We start from the raw sequence: 17059 nt of genomic DNA, 5'->3' as shown, positions 1-17059 counted from the left end.
TTTTGATTTTATGAATACAGTATATATTTTGTTTTTATGAATACAGTACATATTTTGTTTTTATGAATACATATTTAATTGTTATGAACAACTATTTGTGCTTATGAACAATTATTTGCTTTTATGAACATATACCGATTTTTATAAACAAAAAATCGTCTGTGAACATATCTTTATGTTTTATGCATAATATGATTTATATAATATATATTATGAACACATTTTTTGATTTCTTGAATATAAATTTTATTATTATGAACAAATATTCCTTTTACGAACAATCATTTAATTTTATGAACATATATTTTGTTCAACATTCAAATTCAAATTCAACATCCAGAAAGGTGAACAAGTTTTGAAATATACCGCCATATGATACAACAAGAAGACAATCTAAATCTTAAAGGAGAGATTATGATTGCAAAATTATAATTGTCTCTTTAGTATATATATTGTTTTTGTGTTGTATACCAATCAATACAGATATGGTACCATATGGACCATTTTGACTTATACTGAGTATTAGTTTTATTACGGTCAAGATATTTGGGATGCTCACATTAAGCACATCTTATGAACACAGAGACTATTAACAGTATGGAAAATTAAAATATCAGTTATCAAAGTTAAGTTTTATTCCTAGTTTATCCTTGAGCGTCTTAAAAGATATGTTCAGCTTAGAATAAGTAATACTCGCTCAGTATATTTTCTTTCCATCGGTTTGTTCTTCTTTCAGAAATGTGCATACAGATTTGTAAGGCGACCAGAGGTAATGTTTGACTTCTACCGCTTTAAAAATATCACAAAATATTTCTAATTGAAAAACATTAGTTGTTTTATTCCTACTGGAGAAATATCTGTTAGATGGACTTTACTTATATTTTGTATAAGTGCGCAGCCACGATTTGTCTGAACAAGGCCATTAAATAAGTTGCATTGGTTATGTGGACAAAAACGGTCTCTGAAACTTATAAAGGGTCAGAAGGTTGAATTTGCATGGGAAAGAGACTGCCTTTTCTGTGGCAGTAAAAGTGTTTCTACCTTGATTTTGGTCGACACACTTTTCCGATCCTATCGTTTAAAATTGAAGTCATTTTTCTTGTCAAATATGCAAAACTTTAAATAAGACATTGAATATCTGCCAAAAGGACGTTAAGCAAACAAATTCTCAATGAAGTCACAAACGTCCATCTTGTTTTTTGAATAACGATTGATAAATTATTTTGTATTACGAGTAGTAACACAAAATATCAATAAATATATTATAATCGGTTTACAATGTGACATAAAGAATAAGGTCCACTAAGGTCTGTATGTCTTTGTATCAATTCGCCGTTTCAAAATCTAATGCATTCTAGGTAATATTCAGTATGATAACGTTGATTTAGAAACATTCGATAAAAGTGTATTGACTTGACATATCAACGATACAAGGATGATGCTTAGAAACGGTGAAATACGATGCTTTTCCGAGCTTCTTCCCGATTCGGGCCGATTCATTATGTTGTTGATATTTCAAATCAATACCCTATTATTGTCTTTTTACTGCAATCTAGAAAAAAAAACCATTTTCAGTGGATGCTTTTTATCTATTTAATAAATTGTTTATTGTTATTTATTAAAAAATATTCAAATGTGAAATATGTTTTTTCAACAATTGTGAAAGAAATTAGTTTGAGTCGTTCCATTCTCCGTAGTATACATTGGAAACAAGAACAGGTTGACGAGGTCGTCATGAATAATAAAATATAGTTCCGGCAACTACTATTTTAATAATCACGATTAAAAGTAATATAGAGTCATTGACTGTTTATGACATAGAAATATACTGTCAAAGCATTTTGACTACTCTTATAGAACGAGTGCAGTATAAATAGATCAACGAAACAATGTTGAATTAGGAAGTAATAATCAATCGATTGCATTATATTTTACAGCTTATGTTGGATGTTTTACTGATGATGAATCTCGTTTGTTTGATTATCCATCCACTCCTTGGGGTCCTACAGACCAGACAATTGACAAATGTATGCGGTACTGCAAAAGGCGGAATTTTATTTACAGCGGATTAGAGGTATATATAGGGATCTTATCTAAATTGCTGATTTTTGTTCATGTGTTTTATTAGGTTAGCAATTTGATAAAAATAATTTAATCTTATCTGTTGCGCTTATCGGTAGATACATTGTTCTTTATTAAGGATTCAATTATGAATTTATAATATTTATAATGCAGTAAATAGCAAATTGTCGAAAACAAAACAAGACAAATGAAAGTGAAGACCAACAAAAAATCATATTTTTTACTTAAATGACAATCATTGAAAAACCTTTCTTAGTATTCAAGGATTTTTAAAAAATGTGAAAGATTGTGCTGCATCAATACTAAAATAATGCCGATGAAAAAGTGATTTTACGCTTTGTTTACTTGAACATGTTAAATAACGAAATGTTTTAGTCCTTACAATGTTAACATGGTTTGGCAGTCGGTGATGCATATGTCATATACCATGTACAAATCCTCTGACATATTTAACATTATACTGATTCATATTTTGTCTCGTTAGAATAATACTTTATTTAGTTTAACAGTATGTATTCATGAAAAATTACAAGATAAAATATTACAATGTTAAAATGTTAAAAGGTTAAATATGGGTTTTGGAAACAAGTGGAAAAACTTATATGGCTGATTTTGGTAGAACATATTATCTTATCTTATGAATATTCACAATCCAATAATATTTTAATTTGTAGAACATATCTTATTTGATAAGTATTCACAATCCAATCATATTATTTAAAGTACAAGACTCAGTGCTTCTGTGGCAGTGCTGATCCAAGAAGGATTTCAGGTTATTCCCTGCTAGGTGAAGGTGAGTGTAACATGCCTTGTGGTGGACAAAGTCGAGAAAGATGTGGTGGAGAATGGCGGCTATCAATTCATAAAGGTATGGAAAATTAATCTAAGTAAGTCTTGTTATATATCCCTTTTTTAGTCAATGTAAATATTGTATATGGATAGTATATAATAATAATATGGTATGATATTTTATGAAATAAACCTGTACCTTTTCTACAAATCACACGATAGACGGAAACAGCGTTACACCATAAATTGCGACACCTTTCGGACGACCGACTAGAAGGGATGCAGGATAGATACCTTCATCCAATAACATAGTGGTTTTAGTTGATAGAAAACGTTGAACCATGAATGTCATAATCTAGACGTTTTTGAAGTGAATTGACAATCTTATCGAGCATTATGCAGGTCAAAATGTTAAAAAGAACATGTGTTAGTGTAATGATTTGCCTAGTGATTTAATTATGATCTACCACTAACATGACTTTACTAATTATTCCTGTTTATATTTTTATATATTTTTTTTTTCTTAAAAGTAATTTAATGTCCTTACTAGTCGTATACATATGTTTTCGATTATTTGTCGGCAATTTCATGACGCTTGTGTTATTATTTGATTTTTGAAAAACAAAGTGTTGAACTTGTATAGATTTCCCTCGAAATTGGACAAAATGGATAATTACCTATTCATTACATTTGTACTTCTTTATTCTGATAAATATATTTTTCAAACACTTGTATCTCGCTGATTTAAAGACCTGTATGTTGTCTTGTGCTGTTTTCCGCTCTTTGGTCGGGTTGCTGTTTCTTAGACATTTTCCCAATTTACATTAAACAATTAATAGATTTGATACTGCATTGATATGATTTTTATTTTAGAACAGACATTCAACAATACACATATTAGTATATCCAGTGTGACCATGATATAATATAATAATTTGGCCTTACTTCATGGTAAAACATGATAAATGTAGATCATCCAATTATATAAAATGTCATCGAGTTAAACCAAAACGTATAAATGCCTCTTTGACATATTCCCCATTGCCATTCTCAATTTTTATTAGAATTGGTAAAATAAAATTTTAACTTAATAGATTGCAGTGTTTTACAATCTTATCCACCCCATTGTGCTGAAATCGACTGTACGACTAGCAGTAACAAATGGTGTGTCAAATGTACTGACCGTCTGTATTACAAGTTAATTGGATATACATGTAAAGGTAAGAACACAACGAGCTCTCATTACAGCAGACAATCAGAATTGTTCAATATATTGTATGGGCATTTTGAATATTAAAAAGCGCGTACTTTTCTGTAACATAATTTTCTGCGCACATTAAGGTTGCAATGACGGTCATATATCATCACAATTTGACTTAATTTTTATATGCTTGATAAACGTATTCAATGTTAGTATTTAGATTATTTAAGAAACAAATGTGGTGACTCCAAGGCTTTTCATCTGGCATCTAAGAAAAATCTTGAACAAATCAACGTACTGTGAACAAAAAGCGCCAATTTCAATTCGAATGTACAAAAAATCAATTTACTGTCATGTATTTTTAATAATTACATCCCTGCAGAATGATACGACACAGCAACAGAAATTAAGTATTTGATAAATATTCAAATTTTAGACAAATGCTCCACTAGACAACGATGGTGTTGGCCTGGAAGATGCGGAAATGAAGTTGCGTCCAACTGTAACTGCGTAAATGGATTTAAAACAGTTAAAAACGAATTGATCGCTAATTGTCAACGTAAGCATTCAATATATAAATAGAACGTAACAAAAAGTGATTGCTATGTTTGCTCACTTTAAAAGATGTTCTTTATAACTTCAAAAATATATTATAAAAGTTTTCACGTTTATAGTTTAATCCAATTGTTAGTGGTTTTAACGTATAATGTAGCATTTGGATAGACACTGTTTCATCATTAAATGCTAAACTTTTAGTTAAAAAAATTCACGAATGTTCAGGACGAGAATAAATATCAATAAATAAATCACGTAGGATCTGTAATTAAGACCGCCGGATATGAATGTCTGGGTAATTTCCTCTGGAAAACCAAGATATTTTGAAAATTGACAAAAATTGTCTTCCCTCAGGCCACCTAGGGAATCATCAAAGTGTTTTTAAACCTTGAACTTCTCGTAACAAACAAATAGCATGACACACTCTTTACATTACATGGCATATGATTTAAAATCCAAATAGTGACCAGACGAGGCTTCGAGGGTTTACCGATATTTTTTTTTTGAAAGCTGGAAAAAAAATTTCCCCCCAAAAAGCCCAAACCCTCCCCAAGAAAATCAAATGGTTACTGCTTTAATGAAGGAAGCATGAGGACAAATGTTTCAATTTGAAGCAAGAAGGCAGAAAGCCAATTTGTCAGTTTCTATGCATGTTTGTCAGGCAAGATACAGAGCAGTGATTAAGTTACTGGTTTTCAAAACCTCTTTCCGTACACACTTTTAACAGTCACTATTGGTGTTAATATTTCTGGATCCTACCCTGGTTTTTAAGTACAGACCCACCTCAGAATGATAGCATGAGTGATAAGTCCATGTTTTTAGACCTACCTGAAATTTTCCAAATACATGAATGACCGAAATGGTGTACGAGTAAGTATTCAACATTTATTTTGCAAATACTTTATTGTAGTTGCAATGGTAACAGATCATAAAAAATACATCAATTAATTCGTTTAAGGTGGTATGGGAGTCTAAAATAAAAATGATAGAATTTGTTCATACTTTGTCAAAATGTAGTATCTATTGATACATGTTCAAAAAATTATAAAAATGATAGGTCACCGCGCATTTTCTCAAGCTACAGGTTGTAACAAAATGACAAATTTTGTATGGATTATACAGGAAAAAGCACCATTATGTGAATAGAAACTAAACAAAATGATAGAATCGTATAATAAATTAGAAAAAGATAGCTTTCAGACAATGCTTTTAGAATATCAAAAGAAAAGATAGGGTCACCGTACGTTTTTTCCGGCTAAAAGTCAAAATAGGAAAATTTCATGTAGAGTCCTTCAGAAAATGCACTGTTTTAGAGTTACCTCCCCTTAAAATGCCAATTTGAAAATATTAAAAAAAACAACCAAAAATAATCTACACTTGTAGAAATTTAATATTTCTAAGTTATATTCTTATAAATTGGTTCTTTTAAATGAAATTTCACATTAAATATTGCATTCCTGCTTCAAATTTTGCTAACTTGATAGAAAATATGGACCTTAGATTCTCTGTTTTTTATAATCCAAGATGGCGAAAGACACCCATACCACCTTAAGTGTACTATAAAATCTAATAAAGCAAAATTTGAAGATAACATTCTGAAAATGTGTGTTAAAGTAGAGGTCTATTGAGTTAATGCATAGTTTACCTCTCATAGTAGATCAAGACTACTAGTGTGTTGCATAATGTTAAACACATGACTTTAGCTGGAATAAATATGAAGAGTTTAATCTGGAACTAACTACAAGAGAAGTTTTCAACAAAGTCAAAATATTTACTTTTATTTTATATCTGAATAATACTTATTGATATTCTTTTGTAGCAATCATAAAACCTTCAATAGATCATTGTCAGATAAAAGCAGTTGGAAAAGATGGCTCAAAAAGTAGTTCAAATAGCGATCCAGTTCAATGTATTCTGCAACAGGATTTTTATGGAAGATTTCAAGTGGATCGTTTTAAAATCAATTTCCAGGCAGTTTTCAAAATACCAACAGTAACTATTTCTAGGCCAAATTTCATCTCCAGGGAACGTTTTGGTATTACTGATGTTGACATTTCAATGAAGAAGATAACAGTTTCAGGTCAGTAATCAATTTGATTTTTAATCTCTTAAAGTATTACATGTACATAATTTCCCGCCATTAGGAACGCTCAGATCCTAATATTTATAATTACCTTAAATGTAAGGAGCAATAGGGATAAAAGGAATCTAAAATATAAAAGCGTTATACGGATAAAAAGGACAAACGAAGTATGGTTGAATAAATAGGCTATATCACTGCGCAACTATTTATGATATGTAGTAAACTATTGTATAAGAACATAAAAACTACCACTCACAAAATGCAATCATAAAACAAACTTGAACAAATACAAGTTAAAAATGTGATATGCATTAAAAGAAAAACAACAAAAGACGAACAAGGAGTTCAAGTCAGAACGGTATGTTCGATGTGAAGATGGGGTTTACAGACGATCGTTCATCACCAAGCCATGTGCACGTCCGTATATATGGATTTTTTTTTTTTAATGTTTATGAAAAGAAGGTTTAAAACTTTAATTCATCTTTCCGTTTAATACCCTGGTTGTTATTAGTCATTAACACAATCATTTCAATAAGAATTTGTATACAAGACACAACTTATCTCTTTATAGGAAACCAGAAATATTTAGGTATAACAAGATATAAATCTGATTCTTCATCAACATATCCTCAACCAATTTATGAAAATGACACTGCAGCAATATTTGTACAGGAATCTTTGCAAAATGGAGAAAGGTAGAGTAAAAGTGACTATCTAAAATACATGTTTTAATTCAATGTTCCATTGAATGTCGTAAAAAACACATTAGTCACTTATATGTACACAAAAAAAAATAACAGCCCATGTCAATAGAGTTGACCAAATCATTTGTTTACATGTACCAGTAGTGGTATTGTAATTTGTTAAGAGACACATTTTAGTTTTACTCATCTAATTAATTTGACTCTAACATGTAAACATTAACTAGCTAATTTCCTATTTTTCTATTAATGATGTTGCATTTGTCATGTTTGTCAAAGTCGTGAAGTTTTAAACTGATATGTTTAAAGGATATGCCTCACATTTCGTGTCCAAGCTGGGGGATATTTTGTTTCGAAAGAACTGACAACAAACACAGAAACACAGGTTCCTTACGATAAAACCGAGACGTATCATACAGTATGCTACATTTATGATGACATTCCTCCAAAACACTGTGCAGAAGACCATTCCTGCAGAAGTGAACCACTTATACTATCGAGAAGATTATCATCATCTAGAAATATAACTGTCCAGTTTAAAGGATGGATAGATCCAAACATGAACATTGGATCAGGAATAGAAAGTTACGAAATCGCTTTTTCCGAGGTTAAACATATATCTTCAATGATCCAGATACGAGATACTAAAGTTATCCATATCTTCAACATCTATCCATCTGACAATAGAACATCTATAAATATAGAATTACCACCGACAACTCCAATGCTGTATGATGTATTACTGACAGTGAAGGATAAAGCTAATAATATAAGACAAGCAAGGAGATTCGTTCTGTATGATAATTCTTCTGTGATTGTTGTGAGCTCTGATCATTCATTTAACATTTCCGAGGTCATGAACCATAATAACTCTTCACAATTATGCATCTCTTGGCAGAAAAGGTTTTACAACAACGAACTTAAGTTTAATAACTTCCTTGATCCAATAAGACCAGAAACCGCAATAAAAGGAATTTACGACCAGGAGGTAGGCTTGTTACCTATTAATGGAACTGAAAACGTGAATGGATTGACAGCCTTTTATTTCACATTCATAAGAAATAATGAAAATGTTTATACGGGAAAACTTCAAGTTATTTCGCACCAATCAGTCTGCCTTACATCTGAAATAAAACACGATGACATCATTACCTTCCATCTTAAAGTTGTGGATATAATGAATCATACCTTAAATGATAGTGTTACAGTCTATATCAAACATATAACAGGTAACGTAGATAAAAGATATCTCTGTGTCGGAATGAAAGTTTGCTTTAACATCGTAATTAAACATATCTTCGTGGTTATTAAACATCTACATATAAGAAGATGCGGTATGAGTGTCAATGAGACAAATCTCCATTCAAGTCACATTAGGTAAAAAGTAAACCATAGGTCAAAATACTTTGCACTTAAAAAGCCTCAAACAGAGAAAGGTTATCTTTATTATCTACCTTGTAGATCAAATAGTAAAAACTTTTGAAATTGGTTGATTTCAAAAACATGCTCGACAATTTAAGTCGAGTATTTATTTAAATTCCTAGGCAAAGAATATTACATAATAATTGAAAAAAAACCAAAAGAAACCAAACATAAAAATATTTGTACATAATAATTGTTAATACATAATGTAGTTTGAACATTGTTTTGATTATTTATATCCCAACAACAAAACTATTAACGAATACGGTAATGCGGAACAAGAATTTATTCATAAAAAATATTAACACTGTTAGTATTTGATGGAGGCGAGTTATGTCTTGTTATGTTTGACTCTCTGGACTTCATTTTATCTACGTTCTCATGTTTTTCGGTTAACATGAGTGATTTCTTCTAGGATTTGAATGTTTATTCACCACCTTGTTAACGTTTTGATATTTTGTAAAAACATGTGTGTGTAGTCTAATGAAATTAAGTTTTCTATTCTCCATTTTGTCTACGTTATAATGTAATTCCAGCACACGTGAGTTTTTTTGTTTGTTATATATATGACTTTTTGTATGATGTGTTGTCATTAGTAATTATATTATGAGTTATGTATTGCAATATTTAAACTTTGGAACTCTATTTTTTCTATGTTTTTTGTCAGCAAAATATATTTAAACTTTGTATCGTTTGATTTTCTGAACTCTATTTATTTTACCTTATGATATATGTTTCAAAACAAACTTAATACATATCATGTAATGTTTGACTTTCTTAACTCCATTTTGTCTATCTTGTGATGTTATGTCAATACGTGATAGTCATGACTTGTTATGTTTTTAACCTTTTAACCTCCCTTTGTCTTTGCTATTATATTTTGTCAGCGCAAATGCTTACATAATTATGGACGTAACGCTAATTTTCTCTGCCATTTTATAAATCTGCTATAATACAACAATTGAATGTCTATTTTTTTTCTGCTTATTTGAATTACATTTCCAATTCATATGATTTAGTGAACGTTAAAGCAATTACAGAATGAAATACAACTCTTGATGTTTTTCAAGCTTAGAATATACAAGAACAATTTGGAAGATACAGGATTAAGATTACAACCTTAAAGTTCAACAGAAAACTATGATTTAAATAACTTAGAAGATGACAGGTTGTTTGCTGGACTTACTGACCGTTGTTTCGTTGATTCTCCATACATGTATATTCCGTTTACTTCCGGGGTCTTTTAAAAGAAATATCACAAAAACACCGAGTTCCGAGGAAACTTCAAAAAGCAAAGTTCCAAATCAAACTGTAAATCAAAAGGTCAAGCACACCAATTGCATACGAATGGATAATAACTGTCACATTCCTGACTATGTACAGGCATTTTCTAATGTTAAATACGTTGATTTTTTTTTATAATCATAATAAAAAAAAATTACAGATGAGACAGCAGTTAACACAACCAAGCATTATTTAAATAGAGATGAAATATTAGCTGACAAAAAATAAATTATACTTGCTTTGTGCATGTTATACTGTTTCTAATATATTTTAAGTAACCAAGACAAAGGAGACATCACACGATCTCATTATAGGTGGTATAACTGGAGGAACCAAGACACAGGAGACATCACACGATCTCATTATAGGTGGTATAACTGGAGGAATTCTATGCGTTGTAATTGTTTTGTTATTGATAATTGTGATCCTACAACAAAAAAAGCTAATAGGTAAGCTGAACTACTAAATAGTGTTTTATATTGAATAGAATAAAAGAAGTGCGACAAACGAATATTGAAATACTTAAATCAATGACAATTCTTTTTTTATAATTTTAAACTCAAAGATAAGAAAAACAACCAATGTTTGCAGTTTTCGTGATCTTGTTTAAACACAAGAAAAATAGTTCTACTATAAGACATTTTTTTGTAAGTTACATTAAACAAGCACATTATTTCCTTTTAGTTTTCATTTTCTTTATATGCTTCATCTTAAATGAATTTTTTTGTAAATAGTTATAACTTATAATTTTCATATAGTCCTTTGTGGCATTGTTAATAATCGAAGATCTAAGTATAAAAGACAGTGACATCAATCTTATTTCTTTTGTTCTTTGTTTCAGAGAAAAAAGCAACCGCAACTGACAGGTATGTTTAATTTTAAACTTTATTTAAACAGTATCTTCGTAGTACCTCAAGCTCAACAAAAGAAAACCGAAAAGACTCACTTGAACTGTATGATTACTAAAGTGTAAAGCAATATAAAACATTGTGGTAAAAATAACCTATGCATTATCACTATTGATTCATTAAAATTCATAATGTCATGCATGTCGATGTCTTTTGAAACATACTGTGATTAATGTGCATGATGTCCTCACATTGCTGAAAGCCGAAATATTACAGATGACAGCTTCCGTCTCCGTCTGTAATACGCTCATCTGGGGAAAACTTTTAGCCCGATAATTTACTCTAACTTACGAAAAACTCTTATCCTGGAAATTTCCTTTTTTTTCCCCAAAAATATACATACAAGTATTAACAAGCAGTTCTATCAATTGAGATCGTGACTTATATTGATGAATTGTATTTCTTATGTATTTACTATTTATTTGGTTAAAAATTCCTTTAAATAATACCGAATTAAAAATCATAGCTTCTGAGATTTAAGATAATGTGCTCTAATCGCTGTTTGATAGTTTTCTCATTGAAAAATTACTAAAAGGATACACATAAAAGTTTAATTCCTTTGCAGTCTAAAGACTATCTAGTAAAGCGCTTAACAGATAATCAAAAGGAACTTATTCTTACGACAAACTGAGATATCAAACAACTGGTTATAAAAATTACTGAAAGGATACGCATTAAAGTTTAAATTCTTTGCAGTCTAAATACTCTCTAGTAAAGCGCGTAACAGATAATCAAAAGGAACTTACTCTTACGACAAACTGAGATATCAAACAACTTGTTATAAACATTCGTCCTATCAAATCTTTCTTGCTACTATTCTTATACCATTAGACAAAAGAAAACATAAAGAGAGTAAAGATATTGAGATATAATCAAGTAAAATAAAAACAAATGCATATGAAAACAGAAACTGCGCAAATAATGGTGTATACTACTTCTGTTGTAAATCACACCATTTAGAAAATAAAAGTAGATCCTGGGGATTCATCATTATTCGTTGGATTACATTTTTCGTGGATTGTGTAAGTATAGATAAACCACGAAATTAAATGTTAAACGAATGACAAAATTTCGACAGGCTAGAATACAGACTTCGGCAAAACCATGAATTCAAATGTGCACGAAGATGCAAGTTTTCCATAAACCATGAAAATTGATACCAACGGAAATAAAGGAATCCACAGTATAAGAAGGTGTAGCATGTGTGCCAATAAGACAACTCTCCATTCAAGTCACAATTTGTAAAAGTAAACCATTATAAGCGGAAGACATATTTTGTAGATATAAAGAAACATATGACTCACCTGGTACCAGAGAAAGACAATCAAATGTTTACGACGATGTCAGTCCGGCAGCATCAAACTCTATCTATGAATCCATTCGTTTAAAGCCAAAATCTACAATTCACGAAATTTGTGACAAGGAAAATGGTATTAAAAGATATTATAAGATATATATTTAGTGGTAAAAAAACAACAACAGTGTAATATTTATATTTTCTAACAAAACAAACCCGGGGGTGATCGCAGATGCTCATGAAGGATACCATCTATTATAAGTTATATGGTTTGCAATGACCCTATACGGATCCATAGAGAGTAAATAAAACCAATAGGGGTGAGGCCGCAGGTAGAATTTCCTATGGATTTTAATCTCTCTCTATGGTCCATAGGCGTAGTAATGAACTGCATAACGAATTTATCGCACAAGTTACTTTGTCTGCTGCATTTTGTAGCAAAATAAGCAATGAATCTCAACACTATAAATAAATGACGTCACCATTAACAGTATGAATGTTTTAACAGCCTTTGGGGATCACCACGTGATTGTTTTAAACCAAAAACAACGTAATAATTTACCTTTAGTGCCAGAATGCTTCATATGTGGCGCCGTCGTTTTGCGCATTCAAGTAGAAATTGAGTGATAAGTCTTTTTTAGCTCACCTGGCCCAAAGGGCAAAGTGAGCTTTTCTCATCACTTTGCGTCCGGCGTCCGGCGTCCGGCGTCGTCCGTCGTCGTCGTCCGTCGTCGTCCTGCGTTAACTTTTACAAAAATCTTCTCCTCTGAAACTACTGGGCCAAATTTAACCAAACTTGGCCACAATCATTATTGGGGTATCTAGTTTAGAAATTGTGTCCGGTGACCCTGCCAACCAACCAAGATGGCCGCCATGGCTAAAAATAGAACAGAGGGGTAAAATGCAGTTTTTGCTTATAACTCAAAAACAAGCATTTAGAGCAAATCTGACAGGGGGAGAATATGTTTATCAGGTCAATATCTATTTGCTTCAATATTTTCACATGAATTGTAAAACTGGTTGTTAGGTTGCTGCCCCTGAATTGGTAATTTTAAGGAAATTTTGCCGTTTTTGGTTATTATCTTGAATATTATTATAGATAGAGATAAACTGTAAACAGCAATAATTTACAGCAAAGTAAGACCTAAAAATATTCAAATAACCAAACTATTCAATTGACCCTCTAAGGAGTTATCGTCTTTGTAGTCAATTTTTAACAATTTTCATATAATTTGTAAATTTTTGCTAACATTTTCCACTGAAAAAAACTGGGCCATGCAATCACTAAAGATAGAGGTAATTCTAAGCAGCAAGAATGTTCAGTAAAGTAAGATCTACAAACATATTACCATCACCAAAACACCATTTTGTCATGAATCCATTTGTGTCCTTAGTTGAATATTCACATAGACCAAGGTGAGCGACACAGGCTCTTTAGAGCCTCTAGTTTTTTAAACTTTCAAATAATATGACTTCAAAATCCCCCGTCCATTTTAGCAACACCCACTTATCAAGGAAGTCATGCTTTGGACAGTAGTAATAATTTAGAGATATACACTCCATATGCAGGCACTGGTTAAGTGATGCTTCAAATATATATATTTAGACTTTCTGTTTAGGTGAATCATCTCAATAAAGGAAAATAAAATATATCAGCCAACCGTCAAATTGGCTTATAGAGCTAAACAATGACACAAGTGACTGGTGAAAAATAATGTAAATTATATTATAGAACTAATGCATGTATATGCTACAAACGTAGTCTTCTGTGCACGGTTTTATAATTTTTTTACGCATTCCTTTCATCCAATCGTCAAAAATATATTTCACTCGGTCAGTGTTGTTGTGAAAATATGACAGCTAATCGATGGTCGTGTCTGAAACCGAGGTTGAACGATTTTCGCCTTTGTAAACAATCAACAAAGAAGCATATGGGTATTCAGGAAAGCACGTTCATAATATAATCAAAACTATATTTCGGTGAAGGAGCAATGTTTCGTTTATCGACTCTTTCTACCAATTTGATCTTCCCCTTTGCACCTGCGTATTACCACCACCAGATGTTTACGAGAAAGGCCACGCTGAAGTAACTGCATACGAAAAACATATCGGCAAAGTGTTGTATTGAAGCCAATATTAAAAAAAGGAAATAACTTTTAAATGTGGTCAAATTAAATAATTGTCTGCAGATAAAAGTACATGTAGATTTTTACAATAAAAACTAGCCAAAAAAAATATGCATCAGTTTTGTTAATTTTTAAGTTTCATATACTTTCAACATTGAATTAAACCTATGCCCTGCCTGATTGGTTGTGCTGCGTTGTGTTCCGTTTTCACATCAGTTGTTAGGTACATGTAGTATCGTTAAATAACAAACGTATTTGATATATCCTTAAAATGCGAATATTATTTTGTATTTTTGAAGATTGATTAGATAAGGAAAATGTTATAAGACAAGTATACTGCAACTCAATTCTCTAAAATTGTCAACTAGCATATATATACAGATATGTACAAATCAATAAATTAATATAACTGAGTATTGAGTAAATTCTGCTTTAAAAATTGTTCAAAAATAATAAACTGTCCGAGTTTAATGAAGTCTTAAGATATAACGTTTTAGTTGCCAGACATCTTAAACATGATAAAGCGTATCCTTACTTAAGTTATAACATTAATGTTTTCACTTTCTGTTTAAATAACCAATCAATTTTGAAAACTATTGTGAGTGGTATAAAACACACAATTCATTTTATAGATGTAATAGCATATAAGGTTGGGAAATGTGTTTGCAACCCCAATTTTTATTTTTGTTTTATCTTGTGCATACTAAAATATTTCGAATGATAGTTTACAATTATGAAATGGACATATATGTCAACTGTACATTTTTTGTTGACAGGTGGACACAAGTCAATGTATGTGAATCAAGAGTTTTAGAAAAAGATTTTTTTAAGGAGTTTGTCAGTGCGATTATTATGAATGGAATAGTTTTAACAATGGATCAGAAATAAGAACAATTAGATTATTAGAATCTACAGTCCAGTTGGATAGGCACTACAATTTCTATAAAAATATGATGTACAACAACATGAATAAAATGGCATATGGGAGATAGTTTATTTCTGTTGTTGTAAGCAATATGAATACTGAATAATGTTCGACACATATTATGACAATTTCTAGATTTATTTCAATGTATTCCTAATTATGTATTTGCATTTTCAAACAATCAATATAGCAATCAACACATAATGCAAACGTAAAATGACACTTCACCAGCTATGTCACTAAAACAACTTGTTCTCTTCATTAACCTTACCATAACTTTTAAGACCATTGGAAACTATTTCATAATCATATTTCCGTAAAATACAAATATTCAGCATAAGATTTTTCATTATTTATTTAATTATATGTCACTTTCATAAAAACTTTCACATTAAATCCACCAAAGAAAAAAACCAACTGTGATTGTGTTTTTAAAACAAGTTTACAGTAGATATACATTAAAATATGTACTCGAATACAATATGATGATTTCAATGTTATTGGGCTTGATGCTTACTCTGTTGAATGTATTTAGTCTGCCATTGGTGGCCTTTGGCTTTAATTTGCTCATTGGTAAGCTTATTATCGCTTTGACATATGCGTATTGTTGTGCGTTTACTTTTTCTACATTGACTGGATGTTTATGGGGAGGGTTGAGATAAAAAAAATGTTTTTACCCCGCTGCAAGCCTCTGTACTTTGTAGGTCTTGTATGATTTTAAATTTTAGTTTCTTATGTATATGTCGGAGTTTAGTATGACGTTCATTATCACTGAATCAGTATACATTTGTGTTTAGGGGCATGCTGAAGTACCCCTCCGGGTGTGGGAGTTTCTCGCTGTATTGAAGACCCATTGATGGCCTTCCACTGGTGTGTGCTCTCTGGTATGGTTTTTGTTCTTTTTGGCACATTCCCTATTTCTATTTTCAATTTTATAAATACACATCATATAACGTTCATTTTCTATATAGCGATTACTCTATCTATGTTTTGAATTATACTCATTTTAAAAGGTAAACTCCCAACTATCCTCCTGCCTTTTGATACCTTTGCTTTGTGCATTGCAAAAATTACGTCTTATTTGACAGTTCTTGATGTTAAAACTAAATCTCTGGGATGTGTTTTAGTTGATTTTTGTCTCTGATATTTTTTAAATCATGTGTGTTTTTACTTTTATCTAGCGTTCAGAAACTGTGCGTACTTTCAAATCGTACTGTCGTGTTAGTTTGAACGGTTGATACAATTTGTAAATGCTTTTTTTGTTATTTAATGTTTACTTATTTAGCTTCAATTCTAGACTTTTAATTTTTAATAGATATACCATCTTTGATATTCTTGATATTATGAACAGCATAACTATTTATTTTGTGAAAAATACATCATATTTCATCCCTGTATACCCTTTTTATTTAGCTTTGTACATTATTTTATTTGGCAATATGTTGTCCAAGGTTATGGTTGTCTCTCTGATATCGTTACCATCTCCCCCGTATCTTATTGATTGTGTTTCTACATTGTGTCGTAGATCATATTTATTCGTTTAGTGTATGCTAACTTGATTGTGTTAATATGTCTTTTGATTTTAAGACATTTCAATTGATATTTTATAATGTGTCTTTCTATGTTGTGGGGTTACACTATTGTTTCGGATAGGGAGAAGGTCGGTATCTATTAAAACGTTTAAAC

At 30.9% G+C, this 17059-nt stretch overlaps 1 protein-coding gene and 1 long non-coding RNA gene across 2 annotated transcripts; both read left to right on the top strand.

The window, feature by feature from the left end:
• The first annotated feature begins 738 nt into the window (after positions 1 to 738).
• On the top strand, positions 739 to 10925 carry LOC134683736 (uncharacterized). The gene is made up of 10 exons (XM_063543051.1): positions 739 to 769; positions 1938 to 2074; positions 2806 to 2950; positions 3966 to 4091; positions 4509 to 4631; positions 6447 to 6707; positions 7282 to 7405; positions 7721 to 8640; positions 10393 to 10566; positions 10876 to 10925. Exons 1-10 carry the CDS (start codon positions 739 to 741, stop codon positions 10923 to 10925), a joined length of 2091 nt encoding a protein of 696 aa, XP_063399121.1.
• LOC134683545 (uncharacterized) lies at positions 10926 to 15763 on the top strand. The gene is made up of 3 exons (XR_010101044.1): positions 10926 to 10983; positions 12307 to 12455; positions 15225 to 15763. It is a non-coding gene; the product is annotated as an uncharacterized LOC134683545 (long non-coding RNA).
• Positions 15764 to 17059: the final 1296 nt, after the last annotated feature.

The sequence above is a fragment of the Mytilus trossulus genome, chromosome 9 (assembly GCF_036588685.1).
Source record: "Mytilus trossulus isolate FHL-02 chromosome 9, PNRI_Mtr1.1.1.hap1, whole genome shotgun sequence".
Lineage (NCBI taxonomy): Eukaryota > Metazoa > Mollusca > Bivalvia > Mytilida > Mytilidae > Mytilus > Mytilus trossulus.
The sequence above is the reverse complement of the archived record's forward strand: the minus strand, read 5'-3'. Positions and strand labels throughout refer to the sequence as shown.

Excerpts from the sequence above, each read along its gene's own strand:
- LOC134683736 (XM_063543051.1), top strand. The coding sequence starts at position 739 with ATGTGCATACAGATTTGTAAGGCGACCAGAG. Across the intron at positions 6,708-7,281 it reads GAAGAAGATAACAGTTTCAG|GAAACCAGAAATATTTAGGT; the intron begins GTCAGTAATCAA and ends ATCTCTTTATAG. Across the intron at positions 10,567-10,875 it reads ACAACAAAAAAAGCTAATAG|TCCTTTGTGGCATTGTTAAT; the intron begins GTAAGCTGAACT and ends ATTTTCATATAG.